The sequence below is a fragment of the Euwallacea similis genome, chromosome 33 (genome assembly GCF_039881205.1).
Source record: "Euwallacea similis isolate ESF13 chromosome 33, ESF131.1, whole genome shotgun sequence".
Classification (NCBI taxonomy): domain Eukaryota; kingdom Metazoa; phylum Arthropoda; class Insecta; order Coleoptera; family Curculionidae; genus Euwallacea; species Euwallacea similis.
In genome coordinates, this window is record NC_089641.1 from 1,709,684 (window position 1) to 1,734,420 (window position 24,737).

The window sequence follows — 24,737 nt, forward strand, 5'->3', positions numbered from 1 at the left end:
AATACCCTGATTTGATCATTTTCTATAGAATTTTTTTTGCTGACAAAGTTAACAGGAGTTTGTTATAGTGATATTAAAAGATAAAGCTATCTGTGAGAGAAGCAGCAGAATCACAGTTCCGAGAATCTTACCAGTTCTTTCTTTCATTACTTGAACGTATAGAGTTATCTTCATGGTTTGATATTTTAATTTGAATTTTGATTACCTTCTTCTACTCTAATTCCTCCCCGAACTTACTTTCTTGTAAGCAGTCCTCAACTGTTTCCAAAAGGGTCTAAGACTGGAAGCTGCATTCGTGATTTGAGCCTTCGAATTATTTTGAGTTTTTCTTTATTTCCAGTTAGCAAGATGAGATTCCACCTATTTCTCAATTGTTATGCATAGGAAAGAAGAAGAATGGACCCTCAAGACTGGAGGACGCTAAGATTGAGAGAGATTACTAAAGTTATAGTGTGTTAATTTGTCTAGAAGATTTTGATAAAAAAATAGGGTCAAAAGCCTTAGGTCAACTACTACTAAAACCCAACTCATCCTAGAGCTCAGGATATTGGTCTTTTTTAAATATGAATTTAGTGGTGTTTTCCCTCGGCATGCATCCTCTTTTTTTAAATACCGGCACCACTAGTAAAATCTTAGGAAAGTCCAGTAAAACCTCCTCTCTAATACACACAAAAAACCATTATGGGCATTCGAACGTGATCCCTACTGAAGGATGTTTTTCAAATTGGTGATGATATCTCAATAAAAGTAATTTTTTAGAAGTTAAATGTAATCTCAAAATCCAGTGGATGAGAAAATAGTGTTTGTTTCTCTTCTTTATCTCTTCATTTTCAATTCATTCATTCCATAGAATTGTAAAGCATAGAAGGAGAATCCACATACTGTATTCACTTTCCACTACGTATATCTATGTATTTTGCGTCTATATCTCAATTTTTTCAATTTCTTTTTGGGTGTCAAAAACTATATCTGGGACCAAGTTAATATCAAGGTTGCTCTCATCGCCATAATAGTCGCGAAGCTGGATTACCAAAAAAACATCTGATAGCCATCCAAGACAAAGACAGGTAATTGAATCAGGAAAAGAATGAATAGAAATAATACAACACACAAATTTCAAAAAGTCTAAGTATAGTAATTTCGTAGGCTTAACTGAAATATACCGGGCGTCCAGTCGAATCCTGGACATAAGAGATTAACACGATAAATGGGTTTTTATTTTTTTGTGCCTGCACGGATTATCCAATTGAAAAACTTTTATATAGAGATCATAATACTCAAGGGCGGCCATCTTCGTAATTTTTTTAATCTTCTAATTAGATTCGTTTTGGCTCAAAACGTCTTCAAATTTCAAAAATTTCAATGTCTCGCGTAACCGTTCAACGCCACGATTAGTCAAAATTAAACAAAACAAAATTGGTAACAATATAAGCATAAAAATCTCATGTCAAATAAATGTTCTCTTTTTGCCAATTTCTAAGCAATTTTTAACTTATTTACTAGTTAATTCAGCGAAAAATCAATGGAAAACCTGAGTATAATTATCATCTGATCTACTTTAATGTCGCTACAGTAAATAAAGAAGTTTCTTAGTAACCTATGATGATAACACAAAGACACTATATCTTTTATCTTACTTACTAGACAGAATCTCCGAGGGAAATTTTAAATTAAATACAGAATACACATTTTTTCCATTTTTACGCTTATATTGTTAGCAACTTTGTTTTGTTTAATTCTGACCACTCATGGCGTCTAACGGTTACGTGAGACTTTAAAATTTTTGAAATTTGAAGACGTTTTGAGCTAAAACGGTTCTAATCAGAAGATTGAAAAAATTGCGAAATGATGACCGGTCTTGAGTACTATGACCTCTATGTAAAAGTTTTTCAATTGGATAATCCATGCAGGTGCAAAAAACCGATTTCTCATGTTAGTCTCCTATGTCCAGGGTTCGCCTCAACACTCGGTATTCGTTTTAAATTAATTCAAGATTATCCTAAGCTACCTTCTTTTTTATTCCGTATGGCTTTCCCGCTTTTAGTAAATATCTAATTATTCGAAATGTGAAAGAAATAACTTTAAATATGATTAAAGAAACTAAAAGTATTACTCCAAATACATCTAACATATATCGTTTCCAAAATGGCATATCTAGAAGGGGATTCCTGAAATGCGTAGCTCCCTTATGACGAATCACATACTCGGTCCACCACACTGCCTTATCTACATCGGCCATATCTACATCTCGGAATATCTCTCCGTATTTTTGAGCGTTCGCTGTGTATCTGCAAAAAAATATGAACTTTAGAGAAAATGGAAAGTGCCCAAAATTTCTTCTAGAAGTCTAAACATATTCCTTGATAAATTAGGTCCCGTTTCTAGTTTAAGAATTTATTCAAATTGATGTAAATCTGTGGCGTCTGAGGGTTTTATTGAGAGGGCCAAGGACACTAAAAAAATACTAAGAAGAGAATATCTTGTTTCTTTGAATGGTTCATTTCTGTAATGATCAAAGAGAGGGGACGAATGGAGCGTGCCGCCACTGAAGAAAAACAATAGAACAAAAACACAATAACCCAATAAAGAAAAGAATCGGATGGAAACGCCACATAATAGGGGTGTAATAAATCCTCGTCTCTTGAAATACAACGATAATGACTGGATTTACAGAATTTTAACACCTCCTCGACACTGAAGATACGTTCCCCAGGGACGGTTCTGGAGCGTTGAAGGTTGGCTTTTATGCATCCCGAGGTCTCTCCCGCATACCGATCAGTACTCCGCAACTCTCGGGGAAAACGATACTACTAAAGTAATATTTCACAAAATCAATTTTTTATATCGAAAACTACTCAAAACTCTTTTTCATTCACTACTTCTAATTGAAAAATGACAAGAAATTAATATTCGAGCCTTCATATGCATGTCAAAATGTTCTTCAACTTTAATATCTAGAAAACAGAATTGCATAATGTATAGTAATTTATAAAATCTCAACAATGAGCCGTCATAAGAGCCTGCATAGGCAGAAAGCTGCCATGGTGAAGTTTCCTCTATTAAAAATTCCCTATTTATTCTATGTACTTACACTGGATTAGTCATAATTTCTGTGACAGTTTCACGAATTGATTCTTCCGTTATATTCTGTTTGAGAATTTTCAATCCATATCCGAGTCCAACCATCCTATTAACATTCCCATGCTGATCTCCGAAATACGATATTCCAATCATTGGCTTATTAGCATAGATTGATTCTTGCATCGATTGTAATCCTCCCTGAGTTATGAACAATTTAACGTTTGGATGACCTTAAAGCTATATTTTAGACTCGTGTTTTTAAAATTTGGTGGGGTATTATCGTGAATATGTTCCACATAAAGAAATTAAAATGAAAACCTATATTTTTCCCTTCAGGAGTAACCCTAAGGCACTGAAATATCAAAATTTATGGCAACTTACGTAGAATATCCAGTTGTGAACTAAACCATTTGGAGGTTAATATATTAGGAGGCATTTTGTCAAAGACATCTTCGATTTTCCATACAACTTTATACGGCATTTTCGAAAAAGCATTGATTATAATTTTCTTCATAGTGGCGTTTAGATGTTTCCCTTTGATATTGCTTCCCAAACTAAAGTAAATTGCTCCTTCATGGGCATCGTCCAAAAAGTCTTTAATATCCTGAAAAATGCCATTATAGCACAATACGGAACCATAGCAGAAGTACAAAATTTTAAACATAGAGTGTCCCATTTAAAATAAGCCAGTAGGTGTCTACTCAAAACGCATCAAACGCTGAAGACCCATGAAAATATTTTAGCGAACGTGCAGGATTTGCTTTCAGTTGGTTTTAACGAATTTCTTTGTGTTTTATTCAAGTTTATTTTCTTTAATGTGATATAATTTTGTAAATTTATATTATCTATCTAACTGACCTTTGTTAAAGGTTTTGGCGCGCTCAACTGCATACCACTACCTATAGTCACAGTGTTGGGCATCAATGCTCGAACTAAATGGAAAACTGGATTAGTCGCAACGAAGAGCATGCTCATCCGACTTTGAATCTCATCAACCGATGGAACATCCTCTCCGAAATACTCTCTCCAAATTGCGTGTTGTTTGGGGAACATCAGACATTTTACCAAAAATTGGTATAATCCCAAGTGCACTGAACTGAGTAGACGTTCGCGAAACGATAGGGAATATATGTCTTTAAGTACAAAATTTTGATCTGGGTTGGTAACAGGATGGATGTGGTTTCCAGCAGTTTCATGGTATTGCAAAGCGCAATCCAGGGAACATATTCCTAAAAACCGCGTTAGATTGGTGTAATTGTGCATTTCCCTCTTTTTCCGATGTCTGGGTAATGGTGTGCTGCCTGTAGGTAATTGTTGTCTGTTTTATCAGTGAGGTATTAAAATACAAAACTCTAACGAAGTGGAAGGATTCTCTTACCGCACTAGTTTCGTAAGTAGATTTTATTATTTTTTTCAATTCTTTTTCAATACGCCCCTACGAGTCCAATATATTTTACAGGTCAACAAATCCAGAACACTGCTCACCATGTACTCCGTTATGAACTTGGTTTAGTAACTTACCAATAAATGGTATATCGAATACCCAACTATAAATCATCATATCAGGCACTTGAGCTTCAACAAACAACAAATCAAAATGATTTTCTTTATTGTGGGCCAAGTTCAGTCCCTCAGGACTTTCGAATAGCTTTATCTGGGTATCTCTAAAAACTTTGCGAATAGCCACGGCCGAATCATATAAGCTTTTCGAATCGTTCATAACAATGTCTGGAAAATGATTTAGTGAATATTTTCAGTCATCAGTGGAAATGGATGGGGGGATCACATTAAAGAACATCTTTAAGGAACCCTCAAACTCGATACATGTTTAGACTTGGAGAGTTACCCGAACATAATCTTTCATTTTACCCGAAGATATTGATGTAGGAAGTTTATATTCAAAATACACGTAATCATCTGTAAAACTGTAACGATGATGTTTCATTAACAAACTTGAGTGGTAGACTTTGCATATACGTATTCAGACCAAACCTAAACCAGTACTCAGTCTATTTTACATCAAACAACTTTGACTGAGAACAAGAATGCTGCACTTACCCATAACTTCATATTTCTTCATGTATTCATAGCCATAACTTATATTTATTTGCTGTATATTTTCCAAATGTTCCTCATTCATTGGATCAGTTGTCACTAAAGTAACATTATGCCCCCTTGCTGCTAATTGCTTCCACAAGGGTCTCAACGTGACTTGATGGCTGAAAGACGCAGTGGGGATGATGACCAAAATATCAGCCCCAATGGAATTTGAAACCAAGGATAGCAATATCGTAACTGTAACATATGTCTGCAACATTTTCACTATGCCATTCACTGCTTATGAAGTATTTGCCAGGTAATGATTGATTATTTTTAAGTACCTTTTAATCTTTGATTAAATATTGATTATATATCAGGTTTCTGGTAACAAGCATGGGTTGTACGTCAGAGTTCAAAGACCTATCGTACAAGTTTACTGCAAAGGGTTATGACTATTTGCAGCAGACTTTTAAATTTGTAGAAATATCATATTTTTCAGATGCAAGAGCAAAACCGAAATTTTATTAAAAAAACTGTCAGATAGATGAAAATTAATAAGTATCTCGTCTTCAATCACTACATCTTCTAATCTTCAATCATATATTGATTGAGGGTGAACTTAGTCTGTCCAGGCATCACCCTCCAGAAGAAGCGAAGAGGTGTCTGCCTCGTAAGTAATTTTCTTGCACTACCCTGTCCTATCCTGTTTCTTCAGTTTTTCTTTTCGCCTTTTTCTCCTTTCCAGATTCTTTTCATGAAGTTCCATCAGAGGATATTCTACACACCAAATTATAATAACCTCCAGTTATTCGTCAAAATTTTCTTCATCTTCATCTTAGATGTTCGTTTTCTGTCTAATTCAAGTCAATTTCTGGCTTGAGGATAGGAAAATTAGAACATCGAGATTATTCAGAGATTAACCGTTCAAAGAAATGTTCTTTGAATGCAAAAAATATGATGATTTCATTGACATCAAACTAATAGACCAGGATTTTCTGTGATAAAAGCAATTAATATCGAAGAAGCAAGGTTGCTGGTAAAACATTGAAGACAAAGGTATTTATTTTGTAGAGATATATCACCGATTTACGTGAGGAAAATATCTATAATTATCTACAGAATAACTTATATTATTGTTTAGTTACTAAAAGCTGTACAATGCATTCGATACGTCATTTTGTAGAGAATAAAAAATTCTGAAACTTTGTAATTTAAACTTCTTTTCTGTCTTAAACAGTTTACGAAATACGAGGAATTCAAGTTTTGAGTCAATTTTTTATTTTTTCCAAATATCTAAGAAATTACTGAAATTATGGCAACCTTGTAGCGGTTTCCTTAATGCGCTCCACAAAGGGCAATTTTTGTCTAATTTTACCAAAGTTGGTACTCTCTCCGTTTCGGACATAGCAATGGTAGGTATGCTTAAAAACACACTGTATATCGTTTTAAAATTTGATTATTTTGATCAGGAAGTAACTTTTAAGCATTGAAGAAGCCAAGTTCATCTAAATCTTAAAAATAATCATTATCGGAGTCTAGTTGTACAGACGAACTAGAAACCTTTTTATGAAGTTAAGTGGAGTTTTCCACTGTAAATCGTGTCTTCTATCCATTTAGACTCCTCAAAACTCAATTTTTTTACCCTCGAGTGAAATTGTATTAGGATTAAATTTCAGCTCAACAAACGGAATTCTCAGTTTTGTGCTCGCATAACCCTCAGCTATAATATAAATCTATTTAATGGTCAATGATAACTCTCTGCGGAACCAAAGATCTTTACATTTTCTCTCATTTTTCTTCAGGTCTCAAATTCTCAAAATCAAGTTTCCATTTTTGCTGATAACAGAAATAGCTTTGGAGCAGACACCAACCATAATGGAACATTCCATATTGTCTTAGTTCTGAGTCTTATCTCATTACCTTTCGTAGAAGCATAACGTTCTCATTCATGTGCATTCCATTGCCTATAGAGATTGTGTTCGGCATCACTGCCCTCAAAGTGTTGAAAACTGGACTATTACTCACAAAAAGAATGCTGTAGTTACTATGCATTTCCCTCAACGAAGGGGGACTTACTTCAAAGTAATCTTTCATCATTGCTTCATAAAGAGGAAACATTATAAAATAAATCACTGCCCTGCTGCCCCAAGTGAAACCAAAAGCAATTAATCTCTCTAGAAACGTTAATTCATTGATTATTAAGTTAAAATCTGGGTTTACAATCGGATTAACGGTATTCCCTACTCCATCGTGGGCCTGCATTGCACAGTCCATGGAGCATATTCCTGAAATAATTAGTTACAAAGCGTAGAAATTGAGAAATAATGAACTGACCAATTAGAGGTGCTCTATAAATCCATCCAAAGAAGATCAATGCAGGGGAAACAGCCTCTATAATCACCAAATCAAAATGATTGTCCTTGTTGTAGAGCAAGTTTTGTCCTTCAAAGGAATCTAGAAAAGCCCGATTTGAGTCGATCATTGCATATAAGACTGCTGAGACTACTTGGTATAAGCTACTAGAGTCATTTTGGACTAGGTCTGGAAATATAAATTTATTTATTTATTATAAATCCCAAGATGCTTTGGCATCTTCGGATGTACAAAAATGAAAGGGATTATAGATAGAGAACCCCGAAAGTTTTTGTACCTCTAAATCAATGAAACACTAAATCCACCTATAAAGTAATGATATAGCAAGAGAAGATCAGAAATAACGATCAAATGTACTGTTGTGGAAAAACGATAAATGGGAGAAGCAAAAAGGGAAGGCTGAAATTTGGTTGGGACGTAACAGTAATTGGCCTTAATCTACAGCTTTTTACGGAAACGCGTTTGTAACAGTCCATGAGAAAATTAATCAGAGCTAACAAACATCGCTTGGTAATTTTACCCTAAATGATCACAATATTCTCATTCATAGTCAATCCAAGGCAGATGAACAATACTTACCTATTACTTGGTATTTCTGGTACCATTCATATGCTTCGTTAAGATGAATTTCAGTCAAGTTCCCTAAACTTTGATCATTCATAGGATCTGTGGTGATCAATGTAACGTTGTGTCCTCTCCTAGATAAACTTTTCCATAACGGCCTAAATGCTAACTGATGGCTGTACGATGGAGTTGGCATTATTGCTAGTATATTTGCCCCTAAACACTGAGTTGTATCAAATAATTCTATACCCAAGACCCATGTTAATAGGAATTTTAGTAACATTGCACCCTGCATGCGTTAAAAAAAAGTTAAACTCTAAAATGTAACATAAACTAAATTATTATCATCACGTTTATTTTATTAAGTAATCTCTTATTGTTCAAGAAAATTTATCAGTGATAGTTTTCTTTATATCTTATTTGTATAATTATGAAACATACAATGTTTACGTTACATTTTCGAAACTCAAAAATCTTGGTGTCGAAAAAATCACAAAATGAACATTAGTATGCTGGCTGAGCGAGAAGGTCTAAAGAACTTTTTGCGAAAAAATTACGAACTACCAGTGCACCCTCAGGGTGAAGAATTGGAAGAAAATTCTGGTCCTCATATATTTAGAAGAAAATGTCTATCAGTTAATAAAACTTAAAAAAGTAAAGCAAAAATTAAATATTCTCAGATTGCAAATCTTAAAAATTTAATAGAACAAAGAAATTTGAAAAGAAAGAAATGAAGAAATAAGAAAAGGAATTTTAAAGATAATTTGTTGCTTATTCTTTCACATATGAATGAAACGCTACTCAATAACAATTGATCGTAAAAAGGATTATTTTATAGAGGCTTCACGAAGGTGAAGAGTACAGATGGAATATATGTACATATACAGGGTATCCGGATATTCCGTGTACAACGCTCTATCAGATATAGTACAACTCATAGTAAGTCGATTTAACTAGACTTGCCTTAGTACAAAAGTTGATAATAACGGAGCTACAGGGTGTCAAAGTTGAAAAAGGAAATCAGGTTTAAAAGTGTCCTAATGGTCGCTTGTGGCTCCCTCTAGAAGATACATCAAAATCGTTTACAAATTTGAATTTCTCATCCCAAAAAAAACCCCGAATACAAAATTTCGTGAAATTAGTTTGAAGAAGTCAAAAGATATTAAAGAAAATCTGATTTCCTTTTTCAACTTAGACACCCTGTAGCTCCGTTATTATCAACTTTTGTACTAAGGCAAGTCTAGTTAAATCGACTTACTATGAGTTGTACTATTTCTGATAGAGCGTTGTACACGAAGTATCCTGTATATTACAACTCTGTCGGTAATAAGCTACTGCCATCATTTTTTTGTAAAACAAATATTGGTCGTTTATGAATAATTACTTTAGGACCGGATTATCAATGTGCTTACTATAATTTTTATAACAAAGTTGAAATAAAGCCTACGGATACCACGAACGGAATTCTTAGTATCTGTAGAAACTCTACTTCATTTATGGTTCTATGAGTTAAATTATCAATGGCATATGGATTACTTAGGAGGAACTTTTTGAAGGGTTTCGTTAGAAGGATTGGATGCGTTTTCTGCGTATTCGCTAGATTACCTAAGTATTGGTACATACAAAAATGTAGTAGATATAGAAATATTCACTAACTTTTCTGTGTAATTGGTTACATTGAATTCCACCTAATTCCAAATAATTTACATTTCCCTTTTCTTCATAAAAATAACATTTTCACTAAACGTACAAATTTTCTGAATATAAATAAACTAATTAAAAATATTATTACATTGAAAAGAGCTGTTACTGCATAAACATCCAACATGTAGCGTTTCCAAAAGGGCATATCTAGGGCAGCATTCCTAAAATGTTTAGCTCCTTTATGCCGAATAACATATTCAGTCCACCATACTGCTTTTTCCACATCCGATATATCGACATCACGAAGAATATTCCCATATTTATGAGCGTTTCTCAAATACCTAAAAGATTATGTTAAGCCTGGATATTCTGGAATGTAGCCATTCAAAATTACTTGGGATTACTCATAATTTCGGTAACGGTCTCTCTAATCGAGTGCTCTGTGATGTTATATTTATTAATCTTCAATCCATATCCCAGTTGGACCATTCTATTGATATTTCCAAACTGATCCCCGAAAAAGGGAATTCCAATCATAGGTTTATTAGCATGTAATGATTCTTGCATAGACTGCAAACCTCCTTGGGTTATGAACAGCTTTATGTTTGAATGGTCTGAAATAAGATTTATAATTATGTTATGGATTAACTCTTTGATTAATCATAACTAGTACTTACGTAAAATATCTGGTTGAGAGGTAAACCACTTAGAGGTAAAGACATTGGATGGTAAGTTCTCAAAATCATCTTCAATTTTCCACAAAACCTTATATGGCATTGTAGAGAAGGCTTTGATTATTGACCTTTTGATAGTGAGATTCATGTGCCTTGCTTTGATATTGCTGCCCAGGCTGAAGTAAATTGCCCCAGAATTGGCACTGTCTAGAAAGTCTTGAATTTCCTGGAAAATATTTGTTGGTGGTGAAAACCATTAAAAGTGTTTTTCCTGCATAACTTTTACACCAGAAGAGGTTTTCATATTTGTTCTTCATCACTAATTTTTTCAATTTAATTGTCAAATTCCTCAAAACCATTCGATTTAAATGCAGAATAGAAGGACCATCAGGTCTACCATAATACTACGCAACATATCTTAATTTTGTTTAACATGGGAATCAAAGGTTGTTCTAACTAACCTGTCTCAAGGGTTGAGGATCACTTATCAGAGTGCCACTACCAATTGTGATGGTATTCGGCATGACTGCCCTTACAGGTTGGAAAACAGGATTAGTGGCTAGAAACAGCATGTCGATGTTATTTTTAATATTTTCAATTGGAGGAACATTTTCTCCAAAATAGGTTTTCAATATTTGCGTTTGCTTGGGATGCGCTAGAGCACTGATTATGAATCGATAAGCCAAAAGAAATAGAAAGCTATAGAGACGTTCCCAAAATGATGTTGAGTGTATATCCTCTATGGAGATATTTTGATCTGGATTTGTTATTGGATGAACGAAATTCCCAACAGCATCATGGAATTGGATACTGCAATCCATTGAGCAAATCCCTAAAAATGAAACTTTGAACCTACAGTGGCAATGCAAAGAGGAGGATCTGGAAGAAATTACGGATTACTGTGGGAAAATAGGAATCAACGTCATCACACTTTAAAAACCTCCTGTGGTTGCATCAATTGCCTATTATACCTATAGGATCTAGTCAAAGAAACTAAATAGCAGGTCCTCTCTAAAACTTACCGATAGTGGGAATGTCGAATTTCCAAGAATAAATACTAGTGCCTTCATATTGAGCCTCAACTATAAACAAATCGAAATTGTTATCTGGATTATGGATTAAGTTTTGTCCTTCTGAGCTTTCGAGAAAAACTTTATGTGTTTCAATGGAGGCTTTGCCGAAGGCATTACCAATTTCATACGTATTTTTTGTGTCACTCATAGCATAATCTGTAATAATCACAAATTCAGTAGGGGCCGATATTTCAGCTGAGACTCAAACTGTTGTGAATGAAGTAGGATGACGAGGTGAAAATAAAATAAAAGCAGCCTTAGAATAATTTCAGAATAGTATAAGAAGGAATTTTTAGTTGTTATTGAAATTGAATGAATCTTATTATAAAATATAAGTCGAAATGTAAGAATGCACGAAACACCTAACAAAGATTTTCTTAATTTGAGTAATATTAAAGAATTTCTACAGCAACTGCGGACAAATCAAAAAATCAAATATTAAAAATTAAACACTGAAAAGTCAGTTCTAGGTTGAAACTAATAAAAAAGTCATTTCAAAATCCTCCACGGAAACTCAAAAACTATTTCTGCAGGTGAAACAGAGAAAACCTTCCGAATTGGGATATGTCTTAAAGCATCTGGAGCATTCTTTTGAAATTGAGGAGAACCTAACCCCGTAGTTCTTCAGAACTGAGTGACTTTGGGACCATAAAATGTCTCTCAGAATACCTAAAATTTTTCTAATTTGAAGCTCGAAGTTTTCACTTGAATACTGACAGAAGGAAACTTTGTAGCTCAAAATTATTGACAAGCTCTCAATGGAATAAGCAATAGCAGATATTCAGAAATATTGAGCAAACTGGTGAGAAATATGAGTTTGAAATACGCTGAAAGATTCATAAAAAATTTTTGGTTTTTCAGACGTTATGAAAAGTTGATAAGACGTTTAAAAGATTTTCTGGAATAATCAGAGAATTTAACAAAAATGTTGAGAAATAAATAGAAAAATACAATTTGAGAATCATTGAAGAATTTTAAGTATTAAAATCTTTTTTACGACAATAAAGGCCATTTTACCATTACTCATCAGTTGTGAATAGAAACATTGTCCATTGACATCATGATCATGTAGTTTCTGAATATTCTATATCCATCTTAAACTCCGTTGTGCATCAACTTACCTATAGCTTTATATTTTTGTATAATATCATACCCATAACTTATATCTATTTGATTAATATTATCAATCTCTGGATCTGTCATAAGGTCAGTTGTGACTAAAGTGATATTATGCCCTCTCCTAGCTAATTCCTTCCACAGTGGCCTAAAAGGAGCTTGGTGACTAAAAGACGCAGTAATAATAATTGCCAAAATATCAGCTTGCAATGAATTGGAAACAATCGAAAGGAACAGTATGGTTTTACAAATTCCGTACATGTTTTTAGCAATCTGTAACAAGCACGCTGAAGAAGACAACAATATCCACTGCACTTCTATATGATCTCATCTCAGGTATCTACACGAATACATGACGTGTGAGATGCCGAAATTTGGCCATGAAGTAGGATTTGATTACGATTTGCGTATAAATATAAAATACAGAAAACCTAGCTAAATCAACAAAACTATTTACACTGTGAATATTTACATAATGTGGATGGTTTGAGTATGATCTAATTTTTTTGAGTGATTTCTTTCTTTCGCCATTGGCCGTTGGAAATGCCCAAGTATGCTGTTAATTTCTTCATTTGAAATTCTCTTGATAACCCAGAGTTTGCATTGTGCTTCCCAATTATCCAAACAAATAAAATAAAAAATGAGTTTTCGATAAGCAGTTGAAACATGTTTCTTACGTATGTCTTCAAAGGTTATCATGTTAACATTCCGATGAAAGGCTTAACTAGTTTCCTTTATGATAATAGTTCCAAGAAGATATGTGCCCCAAATATACAGGATATCCCAAAAATAGGCCAGCAAATTTTAAGAGGTAGTGGGACACATCAATACAAACTTTTTAAAAAAATAAATATATGCCTGCAGATGAATCGTTTGAGCAGAAAAAAGACAATATTATATTTGTCATTATTATCAGTTTGTTCATGTTAGACGTTGTTTTATTGATAAATAAACGATGTCCTACAATAATTGTTCAAAATATTGCCCATTTGCTTCAACACAAAGATTGCACCGGCAGTTCATTGACTCACGGACCCTATGGAATATTCCGAGAATAGCTTCTAGATGTGTGCATCTGGCCATTATTCTTGCTAAGAGATCTGTTTCATTACAGATAGCCGTTTCGTAGACCGGATAGTTGAGATAACCCCGAAGGAAAAATCCAGGGTTTTGAGGTCAGGGGAACGCGCGGGTTAGACTACAGGGCCTCCTCTTCTAATCGATCGGTTCATATCGGTAAATTCTTCAAATGAGAAATTAACGTCTATTTTCAATACAAATTTCGATTTAAAAATCAACGAAATGAATGTTATTATGCCAACTGAATAAGCATAATGTATAAACAATACCTACTACGGTCTTAACATTAGCATCTTTGGAATGTCTAATTGTGATAAAGAAATGTTTGTGTTCTCCAACAACAAAAGTAGTTGAAGCAAATAATATTCAACCAAAGACAGTGGTGTCCATAATAAATCAAAAATTAATTTTATTATTTAATATAACTTAAAATATTTTATTTGCTCTATCATATGTCCGCAAAAGTCCTAACGGCACTTTTGCGGGTATATATTTATTAAAGAAAAAAATGTGTATTGATGTCCCCCACCATCCTTTAAAGTTTGTCGGTATATTTTTGAAACACCCTGTATTTCTTGCGCCAGAACTGATCGAACTAAAAGATTTTCCAGATTTTTAGATAAGTAAAAATGGGGAAAAGCTCATTATTGTTGAGCAAGGTTGGCAACATTACATTTTTAATGTTGAACAAGGAGGGACATTATAATCCTCCATCGTACGATAGTTACTGCTCATCTTTTCTAATATTGAAGACATGAATATAAGATGCAAATATGCCAATACAAATATAACTAGAGATTTTAAATTTTCTTTTGGTTGAAAGGAGATTGACTGAAGAGCTCCGCTCATTGATCAATGCATGCATCAAACTCATCTTTTTTACTGAGAAAGCATGTCATAATTAATAAAAAATTAATGAGGTTTCATGATGATGAGTGTTTATGACAATACGGCATTGAAATTTTCTTAGAAACCTCAGTAGTCTCTTCCCTATCCATTATGAATTGGAAATGAAGATACGTATTGCAAAATATGCAGTGCAAAATGGATTATCAGCGCAGATAATGATTTGGGGTACCTCGAGCGGAAATTCTACTTAAGCACATGTGCAATAACCAAAGTTCGTTCAAAAATTGGAAGTTTCGTGCATCTCCTAATAGTCGAATCCTCAACTCAAATATGAAATCATCATGGTCTTTCATGCTTTTTATTCAATAATGATAACTTGGTAGAATGTTTTTTCAATCAATCTCAAGTGATGCCTTTAGCTAGGAATTTTTCATTCAAATATGGTGACTTAAGAAGTATACTCAGACTCACTATGACCATCTTAACTCACCACTGAGTTCAATTTATTCCAACCAGAAACCACTTTGACGGATTGAAGTTTTCAGACAATGAAGGGATAAAAGATGTTCGGAAATATGCAGTGATGTTGTAGGTAAAGCTGATTCCGACCAATTTTATGAGTTATATAGCACTTTTTTCAGGTTAAGAGCTTTCAGTATATGTGAACACTTAGTGAGGAAATTTTTTAATTTGCGGAATGATCTGATTAGAAAAGTGAAAAAATACGCCTCTGCTTTTTGGAGAGTTTACGTAATAATTTTTTCCATAATTTTTCCAAGGGAATTATTTCAAAATAACCAGTCGTATAAAAATATATTCCAACATTTTGACTGGATTCCCTGACAGCATTTTGTGCTCAAGATCCAAGAATTTTACCCTTGCCCTATTTCCAAGATCTCAAATCTAGGAAGTAGGTGTCTTTTAGGGGAATTAGGAACACGCACAAGTAGATTTTTTAGCATTATGGCAATTATCTGATATATTGATTTTTTGAGAAACTGGCCAGGAAAACTCACCTTATGTAGGACTTTACGTTTAGCCCCAACCAAATGGATGCCATTCCCAATTGTAATAGTATTGGGAGTTAATGGCCTCAAAGTGTGAAAAACTGGACTAGTACTAATGAAGAGCATACTGATGTTGCTGTGAATTTCCTCTAAAGAAGGCACTTTTTCATCGAAATATTGTTCCAGTAATGCATGGTAAGTTTTGAAAAATTTGAAATACATCATAGCTCTGTAGAACAGGCTATAACCGAAACTCGTCAATCTTTCATAAAATAATGGATGATCCGCATTAACAAATGCCAAGTTGGGATCTGGATTTAATATGGGATGGACAGGATTCCCCATGCCATCGTGCAATTGCATTCCGCAGTCCAACGAACATATACCTAAAAAACTCATGATGTTGAGGGGACTTTTCTTGTTGGAAATCATTGAATTTACTCACCAATTAGAGGAGCTTGATACCTCCAACCAAAAAAGGTCAATGATGGAGAAACAGTTTCAGCTATCACTACATCAAACTGATTGTCCTTGTTGTGAATTAAGTTTTGTCCATCTGAGGATTCAAGAAACGCTTTAGTTGTGCTCAATATGAAATTAAGGATTGATGAAAAGATTGTTAAAATACTGCTTGAATCGTCAATAGCCACATCTGAAAGAGAAATATATCGAACCAGGATCATTTGATAGAAGTTTAGGATGAAATTCACAAACAGTGATTAATGGGAAAAGTGTAGTGGCTAATTTGGGAATAATTATGAATCAGAGAATTGGAAAAAAACAATGCACGCCTATGACTTTGTGTATGAAGTTAACATGAATCTTCATGTAGAAGCTCTAAAAGCGTAGAGAGCAGTGATGTGTAGCATTACCGTTGAAGCTGCTATGTTAGAAAGACAATTTGAAAATGTTTATAATTTGGAACAGGGAAACGATCTCGTGTCTAAGATTAATGCAGCTCGTCCTTTAAAAGCTCTAAAAGTGTCAATTTGCTTCAAAGTAACTTAGGACACGAGACGCAATGACATGTACCATTAACTGACCATTGAAGCAACATATTGAAAGAAAAATTTGCGCATTCCTGCAACTTACGAAGAAGCAATGTACACTTTCGATATCGTATCTAAATCTATCCTTTAAAAGCTCTAAAATTTTCGGTTTGATTTCGGACGAATTCGAGAGCGTTGAAGACAGTCATATACAGGGTGTTCCACACCAGCTAGAACGTTATAAGGAATTATAAAAAGGATTATAAGGAATCCAAAAATGTAATAATATACAGGGTGTTCTATTTAAAATAAGTAAGTTAGTGTCAACTTCCGGTATATACGGAAGTCCGCCATATTTGAAAATAATTTTAGAATGTGCAACACTTAAATCGAAACACATTTTATGAAATAATTTTTTTTATATCTCCATTGGTTTGGGAGCTATCGAACGTTCTAGCTGGGGCGGAACACCCTGTATACCATTGACTGTTGAAGTCACTGTGTTAGGGAACCCAATTGGAAGTATCCAAAATTCTGGGAAGAAGCAATTTACGTGTAAGGTCAGGTGTCTGGTGTTAGCTTTAATCTTACCATAAATCTCTTAAATGTTCAGTTTCTTTCAATTTAAATCAAAAATGTAGAAAGCAGTCATGTGTACCATTAACTGTTGAAGCAAATTTGTCATTCAGCTTAATTTGAACATTGCTGTAATTTGGGAAAACACAATATATGCCTATGTTCTCGTGCATTGTAATAGCCCAAACCTTTCTTTAAAAGGCCTAAAATTTTCAGTTCGATTCAATTAACACAATAACATCTACCTACCTATCACTTCGAATTTCTGAATCGTCTTATAAAAATAACTGATATCAACCTCCTTCAAATTGCTTAACTGCAACTCATTCATAGGATTAGTGGTAATTAAAGTAACGTTATGTCCTCTTCCAGATAAACTTCTCCATAATGGTCGAAATGCAGCTTGATGGCTGAACGAAGGAGTTGGGACTACAGCTAAAATATTTGCTCCTGAGCATCCATTTTTCGCGAAGAATAAAACAAGAAACAAAATTGAAGGCCTTATTGCCATCATTGTGACTTTTCTACAATTTAATAAATGAAGAAGCCTTGAAATCGTTTATCGTATATCGACATTGTTGTTTAACTGAGTACAACATAATTTATCAATTGGTATATTTGATTAAGAGAAGTAAAATAAATAATAAATGAGTAGAAAATAGAGTTTAATGAGTTTGTTGTGGTAGAATTAGGGATATTACAAATTCCAACATTTAAAAAATATTTTTACCCACAAATAAATTCTGTACCTCAAGGGTAAACTGTACTAAGGCCAAATTCTGTCCAATGTGAGTTTTCTGTGCTCAGTCCAATAACATTTAACATTAAATGACTCAGTACATAAAACTCACATTCGATAGAATTTGGACTTAGTACAGTTTACCCCTAAGATACAGAATATAAACTACATTGCTCAAAACAATTAGGGGATATTGCAAAATAAAGCTTTAAAATTTTTTTTTGTCACAGGAAATACTCCAAAACAAGTTATTATATGCATGTTAAGTTTTCTTCAGCATAGTAAAAGTGTTTTATATTGTACAGGCTTATTTTAACCGCTTAAGACAGTATTTAATAAAAATGTGTAGAGTTGTGCATTAAAAGGTCATGGTTTATAAAGGTAAATAAAACTTTCTGTTTATTAATTTGATAAAAAAACTAAATTTCAGTAACGAGTATGATCTTCTCTCGGTGCAAAGAAAGCTTGGCATCTTGATGGCATTGACTCAAACAAATTATTGAAGATTGTTTGTGGAATTTCATTCCATTCTTCAATTAGGGCATTTCGAAGATCTGGAATGGTTCGAGGTGGCAAATTTCTGCTGGCAACACGTCGTCCCAAAGTATCCCAAGCATGTTCAATTGGATTTCCATCCGAAGAATTGGCAGGCCATATCATTCTCTCTATATTAATTTTTTCCAACCAGTTGTTCATGATGTTAGCACGATGTGGATGAGCATTATCGTCCATGAAAATAAACTGATTGCCTATTACTGCAGCATAAGGCATTACAATAGGTTGTAGAATTTCATGAAGATACCTATGGGCATTTAAAGGACCATTGTTGATGAAATACAGATCTGTATGTCCACCAAGACTAATTCCTACCCATACTATTACGCCGCCGTCTTCAAAAGCAGATCTTTCTCTTACAAAATGGGATTGTTTCGTGTTCCGCGTTCACGCCAAATCCAGCACACGTCGATTATCAGGTTCCAGAGTGAACCTAGACTCATCGCTGAATAGTACCTGGCTCCAGTCATTATGGCTCCAATTTCTGTGAAGCTCGACCCATTCTTTCCTTGCTCGTTTGTGCTGCATCGTTAATGGAATATAAACCATAGGCTTTCGGGCATAAAGTCCGATATTATGTAGCCTATTCCTGATGGTTTGAATGGACACAAGCCTTCCAGTGACATTAGCAAACTCACTCCTTAGAAGTGGTGCATTGAGATTTCGATGTCGCCGAGTCAGCAGATGGAGAAAACGGTCTTCTCTTTGTGTTGTGGAAGATGGTCGACCTTGTCCAGGTCTTCTTCTCACATTTTCCATTTCCCGAAACCGATTCCACAGCCGCGAAATCACACTTTGACTCACATTAAACAATTAGGCAACATGTACTTGAGTTCACCCTGCCTCAAGTTGCAATATTGCTCTCCATGCCTCACTTTTGGTTAAATCGTATTGTACATTCATTGTACGAATAAATAAAAATGAAAGACTTAAACAACTTATTCGTAAATGCGAAACTGGACTAAACCGTAAGCGGTATAAAAATGCGCTTTTATACCGTTGGTGAAAAACCAAGTCAAAACCTGCAAAAACGACAAAAACCTAGCGAATGTATTATTTTCGTGTTGAATCCTGTTGTACTTTTATTACGATAAGAAACTGGGCGAAAAAAAATTGAACAAATAATTTTTTTTCATAAATAACATAATATCCCCTAATTGTTTTGAGTAGTGTATTTGTTATTACCATGGGGGAAACGCTGAGACAACAACTAGCGAGTCTTGTTATATTCTTACGGCTCGTCGCCCTTGGCAACGGACCGTAAAGTAAAACTACCATCTGTAATAAAGCTGTAAAATTTGTTGAAGAAAAAAACGTATGTCAATTATCGTTTGTGTATATTTGGTTACCTAAGTAACCTACATCATTTGTTAATTTTTCATGCCGAAACGCTTCTTCTGGGGACATTTAGCCAATCATTATTTATTATTTTGATTATTTACCATTCGGCCTTCGCATTTTTTTTATTTTCCTTTTTCTTATTAATTGTATCAGTTTTATAAAAAATCGGTATTTTTTAAGACCACAGTATCGTTTTGTTTAAATTCGGTTTCCTGTACCTATCGCAAAATGATGTTCGCGGACGAGCAGAAAACATTTATGAGTGAAGCCTATTTTCGTAATGGAAATAAAATTAATGCAGAATCGGTTTATGAAGTTCAACCCTGTTTTCAAGAATTTCATGAAAAATTCCCTAAAGTTGCAACAGATGAACCGAACTTCGCAAATACACTGAAGTATGTTGTAAATTTCTTCCATGAAACCGGCAACATTCAGAGATAGTCAGGCAGACCAAAAAAACGAACTCAAGACACTGTAGAAAATGTAAGACAAATAATGCATGAAAACCTGAATACTTCCTTGAGGAGATTGTCGCAGCAGATTAACTTATCTTAAGGTGTCTGTCACGAAATTCTCAAAAAGGACCTAAATTTGTTTCCTTATAAAATACAAGTGTTCCAAGAACTTCAGCCTTTAGATTATGAGACAAGAATAACTTATTGCACCTGATTCAATGAGACAATGAATAATTCTGAATCTATCACTCTTTAGTAATGAAGCCTGGTTTTATTTGTCGAGATATGTTAACTCAAAGTATATGAATATGGAGTGCAAATAATCCTCAAATATTTCAAGAATATCCATTACATCTACAAAAAATTGGAGTTTGGGTTGTTATCTCCTGAAGACATTTAATTAGACCAATTTTCGTCAATGAGAGTGTTACAGGAGAGCATTATTAAAACATGTTGGATGAATTCATTAATCAACTACACCCTGAAGGATTACAACAAAGTTATTTCCAACATGATGAAGCAACAACTCATATATACTTAGATTATCTAAGAGAATATTATGTCATTTGTTTGATAAGTTCACATACATAGCAAATCTACCCACCTTGGTCTCTAGATATTACGCCACTGGATTACTTCTTTTTCCCAACTTCAAAAAATAACATTTTTAGACAATCAGTCCATACAATCGAAGATTTTAAGTAATGGATTAGAGCAAAGTGTGCAAATATCTTCCCAGAAGTTCTCAGCAATGTCTTCGAGAGCATGAAGCGTCGGGTAAATTCGTACATTGAAATGAATGGACATTTTCAGCAATTATTGTAATTTTTTTAAACAATTAGACTTGTGTTGTTAAAAAATAGTCTTAATGTTTAATTAGAATCTTGAAAATTAAAAGTAAATAAAGTAACATAACCTCACTCGGAACCTTCATGAAAAATTAATTTCAATGTTATTTTGCGATATATGTTCAAGCTACGACCTACTTTATATCTTCTATTTCTCTTATGTAAAATCCCACAGCTGGCTAGATATGAAATTTAAATGATCTCTGTATTAGAAATTGTCGCGACACGTCTATATTGTTTCCGAGTGGGATACATTTAAACCTTAAATGTACAAATGCGAGGAAGTATACAAGGTGTCTTTAGGTGAGTACCCATTAAAAGTATTTAGAGAACCGCGGAAGCTAGAAAGTTAAAATTTGGTATGTAGCTATTTGAACCCAAGATTTATTAATTGAAAATATTTTCAAAATGGCGGCGCTTCCGGAAATACCAAAAATTAATAACAACTTTGCTATTTTAAATTAAATGATGAAGTTTTTTATTTTTTTTTATGATTCTGTGTTGAATTTCAGATCAACTTTATATAATATACTGCTACCCTAAAATATTAACTTTCGAAGATAAAAATTGTTTTATGTCAAAATTTGCAAAAATATTCTGTGTAAAAATAATTTACTATAGTGGAAATAACTAAGGTATAACAACAAAATTTTGCCAGTAAAACATCAAAACTTTGCACTTCATTCTTTTCAATTTCAATTTTTATAATTATCTACAAGGTGGTCTGCAAAATAAATTGAACTAGGCCAATACGAAAATGCCAAAAAGTGATTTGCTTCAAATGGGATCCCTCATATGTTATGTCATGGGTTAAAAGACAATTTATGTTAAGTATGTATGTTTTAGATTTTTTTATATTTGGAAATTTCAAACTCAAATTATTTTAAAAAATCTTATGTAAGAATAAAAAAATGTTTCATGATTGAATGCAGAATGAAATTGTCTTTTAACCCATGCCATAACATATGAGGGATCCCATTTGAAGCAAATCACTTTTTGGCATTTTCGTATTGGCCTAGTTCAATTTTTTTTGCAGACCACCCTGCAGATGATTATAAAAATTGAAATGGAGAAGAATGAAGTGCAATGTTTTGACGTTTTACTCATAAAATTTTGTCGTTTTATCTTTATTAGTTCCACTATAACAAATTGTTTTTACACAGAAGATTTTTGCAAATTTTGACATAAAACAATTTTTATCTTCGAAAGTTAACATTTTAGGGTAGCAGTATATTATATAAAGTTGATCTGAAATTCAACATAGAATCGTAATAAAACATTAAAAAAATCATCATTCCATTTAAAATAGCAAAGTTGTTATCAATTTCCGGTATTTCCGGAAATGCCGCCATTTTGAAAATATTTTAAATTAATAAATCTCGGATTCAAATAGCTACATACCAAATTTTAACTTGCTAGTTTCCGCGGTTCTATAAATACTTCTAATGGACACTCAGCTAAAGACACCTTGTATTTATGTAACTCCTGGTAGTTCTTGATCCGACATTTGAAAAACTAATATCGTCCATATATATACGGCATAAAAAAATCGAAGTTGTCCAATTCGAATTTTGACCGCGGCATATCAAAACTGTATTACTCGCCTACTGCGGAAACAAATCTTGTTAAAATTGGAGCACCCCAAATTTCATTTAGTTTTTTACGTAAAATTGTCATGTACGCCACTGATTTGCCGAAGACTAATTTATGATAAAAATTATAAAAGTTTTGACACGAAAAAAATTCAGTTACTATGGAACGTAAACGCTGTCGTTCAGCAGTAGCCAAATTAATTATTTATTTTTAAAATCGACGTTCAGGACTAAAACGACAGTTGGAACAACAGTTTCGTTTACCTATGACAAAAATGATGGATTTCTTTTATTAAGGAAAAAATAACCACCTGTAATAAACGTCAAACAAAATATCTCGCACGTCATTTAAGACGAAATAACATGGCCACATTGGTTATATTTATCTCGGAAACAATACACAATATGTGTATCAAACTTATTTAGTTATCATTATCATACGAAGGTAAAACGTATTAGTTATTAAAAATATAATTAATTTAATAAGAAATTTTAGTGTGACGTCATTCGGTAAAAATTCGATAATTCTAATGAGGTAAACATAATCACTGGAAAAATTTTAAACCAACAGGGTTGCCGCTAATCGCAAACCCATGGTTATGTTCTGATTATTTGTGAGGTTATCTTATAATACCGGTGATTTTGTCGATTTTTGTTCTTAAATTTTCCTTTCTTTAGAAGCTTTCGTGTTGTAAATTGTATTTAAAAATTGTTTTTTTCAAAACAAATACGTTATACAGTTTTTAAGTAGGGATTTTTCAATTATTTTGAAAATACTAAAGGAATTGAACAGACGATGCAAAGAAACGGTGGCTTCTTTAATCCACTATTTCGAACAGGAACGAGGTAATAACGGACCTTTGCTATCGTTAAAAGCTGTGCGAGACGTAATTATATATAGAATTTAACAATTGTAATATAATTAATACAGGAGTCACGTCACCCTTTTATCACTTTTGTAACGGGCGGCAACTGTTTTAAAAATAAGCTTAAAGACCGTTAGCAGAATCTCTCAAATAGAAAAGAAGGATGGTATCTTGGATTCACCAAAAAAAGCCACTGTTATTCAAAACGTGCGATTAATACAGAAACATTGGACACAAGTACTGTTCGTGAAGTTATTTACTTAATGTATGAAAAAAAGGTCTTCTCATTTATACTGTAATCTTAATTCAATAAGCCATACCGAGGAAGAAATCATTAGATGGTATGATAGGGAACGAACATTTGATGAGACAAAATTCACCCTATAATTATTGACTTTAGTAATGATGACGAATCAGACAATGACGAAATCATGTTTGATTCGAACTAACTAGACAATATGTGTGCAATAAAAAGTATATATTATTATTAAATAGATTGAGTTTTATTTACTTACACAATAATAAAATTCTTTAATTAAAAACATTTTTTATTAAATTTTACGATTGACTGTCCTGAAACAAATTATATCGCCTCAAAGAGTTGTTCTGAAGTCTGACAACAGCGTAGGGCAGCACGACATAAAACTTTGATGACATGCGAGACCTTTTCTTTGGCATTTACTATATGAGAGATCAGCTGAGTGTAGCGGAACCAGAGCACAGTGCATTATCACCCGTCTATTAATGACAGTGACAGTGCACTGCGAACCAGAGCAACATCTTTGTTCTGTAGAGAATTTAAACAACGGCGGGAAAACATTTTTCCGTAACGGTTTCCGTGAATACGTTCAGGAATGTTCCACCAGAAACTCTATAAAACCGTTAATTACACACACAACTCTCTTTTTCCTCTTTTGGGCTCTGCCTCCTTTAAATGTATTCCAACAACTGGTAACAATAATACTCTGTACACAATAGATATAAGTTTATTCTAAGTGTTGTAGTAACCATTTAAAAAGTTCCTGTTTTACGAATTCCATTTGGAAATTCACGTTGGCGTAGACACCTAACGAAAACGCCTAGTGATCCTCTTTGTGACCAACAAGATAATTGGTGACCCCTCTGGAAGTGCACTCGAATCAGTGTAACTGCAAAAAATCATAGCGGCGTCCCAACGATCCACAGCCCCGGATCCGGATGAAGAGAGCAGCATAACGTCGCAGGTAGGCAGACTTTCCATACGGGCCCCCCCATTTTGGAAAACGAATCCAAAAA

At 33.7% G+C, this 24,737-nt stretch overlaps 2 protein-coding genes across 2 annotated transcripts; both read right to left on the reverse strand.

The window, feature by feature from the left end:
- Nucleotides 1–1,121: 1,121 nt before the first annotated feature.
- LOC136418140 (uncharacterized) lies at nt 1,122–12,667 on the reverse strand. The gene is made up of 15 exons (XM_066404102.1): nt 12,571–12,667; nt 11,399–11,605; nt 10,838–11,208; nt 10,380–10,602; nt 10,097–10,316; nt 9,785–10,043; nt 8,074–8,347; nt 7,456–7,662; nt 7,167–7,406; nt 5,140–5,415; nt 4,603–4,809; nt 3,940–4,310; nt 3,463–3,685; nt 3,092–3,311; nt 1,122–2,288 (listed from the first exon to the last, which is right to left on the reverse strand). The coding sequence occupies exons 1-15, from the start codon at nt 12,650–12,652 to the stop codon at nt 2,000–2,002; spliced, it is 3,669 nt and encodes a 1,222-aa protein (XP_066260199.1). The 5' UTR covers nt 12,653–12,667; the 3' UTR covers nt 1,122–1,999.
- Nucleotides 12,668–14,180: 1,513 nt separating this feature from the next.
- On the reverse strand, nt 14,181–18,576 carry LOC136418141 (UDP-glucosyltransferase 2-like). The gene is made up of 5 exons (XM_066404103.1): nt 18,399–18,576; nt 17,316–17,501; nt 15,947–16,153; nt 15,511–15,887; nt 14,181–14,240 (listed from the first exon to the last, which is right to left on the reverse strand). The coding sequence occupies exons 1-5, from the start codon at nt 18,574–18,576 to the stop codon at nt 14,181–14,183; spliced, it is 1,008 nt and encodes a 335-aa protein (XP_066260200.1).
- Nucleotides 18,577–24,737: the final 6,161 nt, after the last annotated feature.

Coding starts and splice junctions, on each gene's coding strand:
- LOC136418140 (XM_066404102.1), bottom strand. CDS start 12,652: ATGACAGATCCAGAGATTGATAATATTAATCAAATAGATATAAGTTAT. Junction 4,810..5,139: donor GAAGAAATATGAAGTTATGG/GTAAGTGCAGCA, acceptor ATCATTTTCCAG/ACATTGTTATGAACGATTCG. Junction 4,311..4,602: donor ATTCGATATACCATTTATTG/GTAAGTTACTAA, acceptor CGCGGTTTTTAG/GAATATGTTCCCTGGATTGC.
- LOC136418141 (XM_066404103.1), bottom strand. CDS start 18,576: ATGCCTTATGCTGCAGTAATAGGCAATCAGTTTATTTTCATGGACGAT. Junction 17,502..18,398: donor TTGGGATACTTTGGGACGAC/GTGTTGCCAGCA, acceptor CAAATATTTTAG/CTGTAGTCCCAACTCCTTCG. Junction 16,154..17,315: donor TCAGAAATTCGAAGTGATAG/GTAGGTAGATGT, acceptor TTTCTCTTTCAG/ATGTGGCTATTGACGATTCA.